General features: G+C 42.0%; 1 protein-coding gene across 1 annotated transcript; it reads left to right on the forward strand.

The window, feature by feature from the left end:
* Positions 1 to 383: 383 nt before the first annotated feature.
* On the forward strand, positions 384 to 6,370 carry LOC101785302 (triacylglycerol lipase 1). The gene is made up of 9 exons (XM_004956218.3): positions 384 to 667; positions 1,792 to 1,902; positions 2,097 to 2,237; positions 2,549 to 2,659; positions 2,730 to 2,873; positions 2,956 to 2,996; positions 3,074 to 3,153; positions 5,466 to 5,561; positions 5,741 to 6,370. The coding sequence occupies exons 1-9, from the start codon at positions 473 to 475 to the stop codon at positions 6,064 to 6,066; spliced, it is 1,245 nt and encodes a 414-aa protein (XP_004956275.1). The 5' UTR covers positions 384 to 472; the 3' UTR covers positions 6,067 to 6,370.
* Positions 6,371 to 7,414: the final 1,044 nt, after the last annotated feature.

Genomic DNA, 7,414 nt, shown 5'->3' on the forward strand with positions numbered 1-7,414 from the left:
GGGACATGGCGCGGCTGGCGCTGCTGTTGCGCGAGGTGAGAAAGCGGCACGGGGCGAGAGAAAGCGCGTGCGGAGGCCTGAAGGCCTAGCGCCTCTGTTATTTGCGGTGGCAATTGGTGTAATTTTGAGAAACTTGTGGGCCATCTCCCTGGCGCAAGTGGGAAGGAGCCGTTGGAGCCCAATTTTTCGGCTCCGTGCGTGCAGCGCAAAAAGTGCTCCGGCTTCGGAGTGCTTCTCGGTCGAAGCCGTTTCCTTTTCCTTTTTTGGTGTTTGGCTTGGCTCCGGCAAAAACAGCTCCAAGAGCCGTTTTTGGAGCTGTACCAAAGGCGCCCTAAACCGGACATTAAAAACGCACCTTTTCCTTTCTTTTGGTCCATCCGGTTTGCGTCTGGTCGGGACGTCGGGTGCATCCAAATCCGATTCCCCAGTTTCCCCAGTCTCTCCACAGGGGAGGAAGCAAACGGCGGCGGAGATGGTGGGCCCAGGAGGAGCGCTCGCCGCGGCCCCGCGCCACCACCACCTCCTCCTGCTCCTCTGCTTCCTCGCCGGGGGCGCACGCGCCTCCCTCGCCACCGACGCGCTGCGACGCGTCCCCCCACGCGCGGCCGCCGGCGGCCTCTGCCAGCAGCTGCTCCTGCCGCAGGGTTACCCGTGCACCGAGCACACCGTACGTACGTCATTCCCTCTGCTTGTTCTTGATTTCTTCGTTTTCTTCCTGTCTCTTGCAGCCGAGGATTGGTTCTTTCTTAGTTTGTGCTTGATTGTTCGGGACCGAATCGTTAGCATCCCAACCAGGTTCGGTTGATTGCCCATGACTAGGTGACGATTGATTTCAGAGAGGCAAGACATCGAGTGTTTCTTGTCCCTGCCATTGACTACCCAACCAAAGCCCAAAGCGGGGACTCGAATTGGAGTTGCCTACGACCACCGAACTCTGCGTCTCAGGTCCCTTTCCGAGAAACGGAACGCAACGGCAACATGTGAAGGCATGTCTCAATAAGATAAGCTAATGGCTTCCATTACTAACTCATCTACACTAATCAGAGCAAAGTAGCTTCTATCCTTGTTTTCCACTCCAAGCAAACAACAATATTTCTGACAGACTTTGCGTACACTTTTCTAATTTGAGTGTTGTGGCCCAGTTTCAAGGGACAAGAAACTTGTGGTCGCAATCACAACATCTGGGAACCACTGCGTGCACGTGCAAACTGTGAAACGTGAACCAAATGCTGCTCACATTCATCTCCTACACCTATGGGCTTGCTTGTGCGCTCTTTTATATTCTATGTTGCGTCACATGCCTTCCATGGTTTTATGTTGCCTGTTCACTCTTTAAGCTTCATCACAACCAGTTTACTCGTGCCAACTATTCAAGTCATATTACAGGATAATGGCATCCCCATTGTAATTACTAAATATATTGGACCATTTTCTGATGTTTAGCTGCAAGCCAATTTTCTTCAAGCAATTATTTTTTTCTTTTAAGGGAAAAAGGAGCTGAATCTTTATCTTGTTTCTCATGTAAGCTTGTAACTTATCAGAACTTATTAAGACTTGATTTTTCTTGGAGGAAATTTGCCAAGAACCTTAACATCATGACCACCTTCTTGCGTTCTGTGTTTTTCCACCATTCCATCTTCTTGCGTTCTGTGTTTTTCCACCATTCCTGCTGTTTAAGTTCATTTAGTAAGAAGTCTAATCTCTGACAGAAAACTCTTCTGTTACTAATTTAGCTAAGTCTGTCTGCTGCTCTTTTTTATTCTCAAGGATGTTAACTTAGCTTTTTTGCAGGTTGAAACGGGTGATGGCTTCCTTTTGTCTCTCCAGCATATTCCGCATGGCAAAAATCGAGTAGCAGATAATGCTGGACCTCCAGTTTTTCTTCAGCATGGTCTTTTTCAGGTTTCTTCTTGTTCAGCCATATGCATTTTTTTTGGATATAGACCTTATCATATCAAGATTGTGGTCACCCTGACATATCTGAATATTTCTTTGGATAATGTAGTTTTTAGCTTCAGTTACATCATGACATTACCTTTGCTTTCCTGCCATCATTCTTTTCTCAAATTGTTTTACTTTCTCCAAATCCTGGACAGGGTGGAGACACGTGGTTCATAAACTCCAATGAACAGTCGCTTGGATATATCCTTGCTGATAATGGTTTTGATGTTTGGATTGGAAATGTCCGTGGTACACGTTGGAGTAAAGGCCATTCTACTCTCTCTGTTCATGACAAGGTGAATGTACTCCAATAGGAAGTCACACTGTAAACTCTCCATAAACAAAGAACATAAATTATAAACCTCCCGACATTCCAATCACTGAACTGCATGCTAGCAAAACATGATGGGAGTGAGACTATGTTGGAAGGTGGAAGCCACTAAAGAAAAATAGATCTGTGCAATTATTTTGATAAGATTATATGGAACGCCAGTCTAGTGCCTATGGTGCTTTAAGCAACAACCATGAAGCATGAAGTGCTTTCCAACTGTGATCAAATATATGGTTTGTTGTATGATCTTACTGAATTATCTGGCAATTTTTGCAGCTTTTCTGGGATTGGAGTTGGCAAGACCTTGCTGAATATGACCTTGTGGCAATGTTAAGCTATGTTTATACAGTTACACAGTCTAAAATTTTTTATGTGGGACATTCACAGGTACACCTGCTACTGGGTTTGATGAGTCAACTATTGCCAGTATATAACTAACAAGCATTGGTTTCTGTAGGGAACTATTATGGGTCTGGCTGCATTTACAAAGCCTGAAATAGTAAAAATGATTAGCTCTGCTGCACTTCTTTGCCCCATTTCTTACCTTGATCACGTCAGTGCTAGTTTTGTTCTTAGAGCAGTTGCCATGCATCTTGACCAGGTGATATACTATGCTCTAAAAAAATCGACCAAGTATATGCCATCAACTTTCTGAACTGACTTAAAGTGCCCTTTTTCCACAGATGCTTATTACTATGGGTATCCATCAGTTGAACTTCCGCAGGTACGGCGCCTCTTTACCTGACTTCTCCTTTTCCCTTGTGTGTGATTATAATCTTATTTAACTGACTCCATGAGCAGCGAAATGGGTGTACAAATATTAGATTCTTTGTGCGATGCTGAAAGTTTGGACTGCAACAGTATGTTATCTTCAATAACAGGTTTGCATTGCCACATAAATTTCTTATTTACTACTTGAGATCTTAATTTGCATTGATTGAGATTTTGAGAATCCTAATGTATATGGTCCGAAGATAAGTTATGCTTGGTAGAGTAGTAGAATGTTGGCATTCCCAATATATCAGGAACATAACATTATGTGTCAACCATTAGCAATATAAGTGGCTAATTACTTTGCACAAACCACTGTTACTCAAAGGGAAAATACAAAAGCCCTGGCCATAACCATCTTCCACCCCTGGCCTCTGTAATATATATAAGCACTACAACGCTGAATGACTGCCACTTTGCTTCATTTTATGATCCATGCTGCCATGCTTAAAGGATATGTGGATTATTGGGGAGGGAGGAGAGGGTGGCCGGCGGCCATGGAGGGTCAGCGGTGTGGAGGTGTTACTGTTCACGAACAGTAACCTAGGGGGAGGCGCAGGAGGCTAGGAGGCTGTTTTAGATGACCTTAGCAAAAGGTAGGATGGGACTAAGCCCTTTTCCTACTTTATTGAATCTATTGCCCCTCCCCTCATATTTATGGGGAGGAGACGACTTGAATTACAAGCAAATCTAACTCGACTTGAATTACAAGCAATCCTATTTTCTAGACTCTTCCTCAACCCTAACCTAGACGGGCTCGCGGCGGCAGCTGTGCTTCAGTACCCGCGGTTACTGTAGCACGCCCCTTTTGTGGGTGGGTTGGGCTTGTTGGACCATGTGCTGACCCTGTTGGGCTGGCTCCAAGGCCCAAGCGCCCTAGATACATGGCAACTATATATATCAGAAGATGGGCTGCATTTCTGAAGTGTTTCTGAGCTTATACATTTTCAACTGCACTAGTATATGGGTGCATGCATGCATGTGTGATTCTGACCTCTGAGTTTGCCCCTGTCTGTGTTTTTGCTCCAGGAAGGTGCACAAACATCCTTTCACATTAGCTTCACCCTTTGATAAAAATTTCTACATATGTAGTAGGCCTATAGATTGTTTCCTGGACAGTGAGGCAGTTCAAAGACATAATAGCCTATGCCTCTCGACTTGCTTGACTCAAGGATTAGTTAAGCACCATGTTCCCATTCTTCCCTAAAAATTTCACTTAGTGTCCTCTCTCACACATTCACCTCTAGTCACTTTTCATGGAGCCATGCAGCTTTATGTTGCATAAGAAGCAAAGAATCAACTTCACATACTGATGGCTCGTTTCACCAAAAAAAAAATGAAGAGGAGAATTAGCCCAGTACTTGGTAAATTCATAGGATGGGATACATCATGCAACTTGTACAGTTGCATAGGGAGTAGGCTGTAAGGTAAAGTTGAAGTATTTCAGCATGGTGTCAGGCGCACATCTTTGTTTTTTCCTCGAACACACAGGAGAGCTGTGTATCTTTGTATTAAGAAGAAGAAAAGGGTAGAGAACCCTTACAAACACACCCACAGAAACACATGCCCGAAGGCATGCACCCAACACTCGTACTAGTCAGGTTACAAGATTGCCCGTGATCCAAGAACTAGCTGACCCCAGACCTAAAACCAGGCCTGTCTCAGGCGCTAGGGCCACTCGGTAGGAAATACCATGCACCCCTGCTAAGCCCCACATTTTCAACTCATCTCTTGTCAGGACCAAAACTGAAGCCAAATTCGGTGAGGCTCCATAAAAAACACAGCCATACTTGAGGAGAGTTGTTGGAGCAAAGGAGTTTCTGCGCTTAGAATGGGACTGTGCTTTAAGCAGTTGGTGGCATTTTTTGCTGAATGAATAACTCTTACATGTAGACAGTGCTGAAAGCTATCTATATAGTGACATTTCGTCAGCAAGTAGCTAGTTTACTGAGCAAAGGATGGAAATAATTTCCAGTAAGCTTCTCTTCAGTGTGATGAAAGGAAGGACTGATTTTGGAGCATGCACTAGGTCGCAACATAGCACACTTCGATTTGAAAAATCATCATGATTTTCAAATAGATATTTCTAAGAATAATAAACTCTTAATCTTCAATAGTGGTGGTATTTGTATGGTACAGCAAACGAACAATTACTTCTTTTAGCATTTCTTATACGGTGGCACACAAATTAGGGTCTTCAAAGAAAATCAACTGTCTAATATTTTAATTTATCTTTATTGGAAGGCTACATCAATGTTATCCCCATACAGAGACCCGGATTGATCACACTGGAATGAATGTTAATGGAAAATTAAACATTTTAGTGTGTTTGCTTATGTGCTGTGGCATATTTGGTCTGATGTATGATTTGTTGAATTTTTAAACACCCTTTATTTGGAAAATTAAACACCCTTTATTTTAGGTGAAAACTGTTGCTTCAATTCATCCCGGATTGACTATTATTTGGAGTATGAACCCCATCCATCGTCAACAAAAAATCTGCGTCATCTTTTCCAGAGTATGTTTTCTTGTCTGATTCTTAAATTGTCTATACAGTTTGCAGTTTCTGCAAATCATACACCACAATAGTGCAAGCCTGCAAGGTATTGTCGATTTGTTATTTGTCAGTGCTACTGAAGTGTATTATTGTTTATAATTTCATTCTAACACAAATCATTTTGTTGTTTCGCCATGCAGTGATTAGGAAAGGCACATTTGCACAATACGACTACGGATGGGTGGGGAACCTAGGGCGCTATGGCCAGCTGCACCCTCCTCCATTCGATCTAAGCAGCATACCGGAATCACTGCCAATATGGATGGGATATGGAGGTCTTGATGCACTGGCTGACATCACAGATGTTGAGCACACCATCAGAGAGTTGAGGTCCACGCCAGAACTGCTGTACATTGGTGACTATGGCCACATTGATTTCATCATGAGCATGAAGGCAAAAGACGACGTTTATGTTGACTTAATGAGGTTTCTCAGGGCCCAGCAGGGAATGCACAGTAGCTCTTAGGACGCACGCCTTTACATCTTTACTCGATGACAGTAAGACTATGTAAATATGTATATAGGGTAGCCTGTATCAGCAGCATGCCCAAACGTTCAATTAAATTGCTCGTGTATGCTGTGGATTGTACTGGTTGCTGTACTGTGTTCTGGCTGGGTACAGTAGGTGTACTAGTGTATGAAGAAAATGGAGCACCATCAATTTGGCATATTTTGCGCCAAATGTGTGCTTGCATTCGCAAGCAAATCGATTTGTAAATATGTAACGACGTTGCAAAATCTGTATTATTTGGTTGCTCTTGTTTTCTTGACCCGGAGGTCATGTTATTGCACAAAAATATCTTAATATTTGATCAATATAATACTTACTTTGTTCCAAATTCTTCCAAATTCTAGATCGTTTTGATTTTTTTAGATTCATAAATATTATGATGCATCTAGATATACATTATATTTAGGTGTATAGTAAAAATTATGCATAAAAAATTAAAACAACCTACAATTTGGAACGGAGGGAGTAGATGGCAACAAGGTACTGGATACATGGAGTCATCTGATATGGTACCTATAACACGAACACTTGCACCCAATGACCCAATTGCTGCTAGTGCATGCGCTGATCTGCTACGGACTCTTATTGGAACATAGCCTCTGATTTGTGCAATATCCATAATTTAAATAGAAGTTTGAAACCAGCATATCAACTGGGCACTCTCTGCTGACACTTGCCAGAAATCAACAATTTTGATCCGTTCAGAAATCTGCAAGCGAAATGAAGTCAAAGTATTTCAGCAGCTCTACATGTTCTATTTAGGTACTCTTTAAAACTGTAACACCCTAATTTACTAATTTTGCAAGAATCTAAAATTTTGATAGAAACATACTAGCTGTAGTTATAATTCTGGTAGAAATCATGAGCAAGAGTAGATAATATTTTACAAATGAATTGTTAAGCAATTATAGGTTATAAATCTTGCTTGATGCATCGTTGCATCGTGTTTATTGTATGGAAAATGAATTTGGAAAAACCATTTGCAGAATTCGAGTAAGTTCGTCAGTGCATAATTAGTTTTAGATTAAGGTCCCGTTTGGGTCCAAGGAATTGGAATCTATTTAATGGAGTAGGCTAATTTATGTTGGAATGTGGCATTCTACAACTTTCCAAAGTTTAGATATAAGCCTATCTTAAATTCATGGGGTGGGAGATGGAAATTGATTCTATAGATTATGGTTATTAGAATGGAATTCAATTCTTATAGCACGCTTTTAGATTCGCTTCTCTATAGTAGAAGTGCAGCATACAAGTATCTCTCCCATATCACCAACTATAATATGCAACTATATTCCACATACAA

Source organism: Setaria italica, chromosome II (assembly GCF_000263155.2).
Source record: "Setaria italica strain Yugu1 chromosome II, Setaria_italica_v2.0, whole genome shotgun sequence".
In the NCBI taxonomy this organism is placed as follows: domain Eukaryota; kingdom Viridiplantae; phylum Streptophyta; class Magnoliopsida; order Poales; family Poaceae; genus Setaria; species Setaria italica.

Excerpts from the sequence above, each read along its gene's own strand:
- LOC101785302 (XM_004956218.3), top strand. The coding sequence starts at position 473 with ATGGTGGGCCCAGGAGGAGCGCTCGCCGCGGCCCCGCGCCACCACCAC. Across the intron at positions 668-1,791 it reads ACCCGTGCACCGAGCACACC|GTTGAAACGGGTGATGGCTT; the intron begins GTACGTACGTCA and ends GCTTTTTTGCAG. Across the intron at positions 3,154-5,465 it reads TATGTTATCTTCAATAACAG|GTGAAAACTGTTGCTTCAAT; the intron begins GTTTGCATTGCC and ends CCTTTATTTTAG.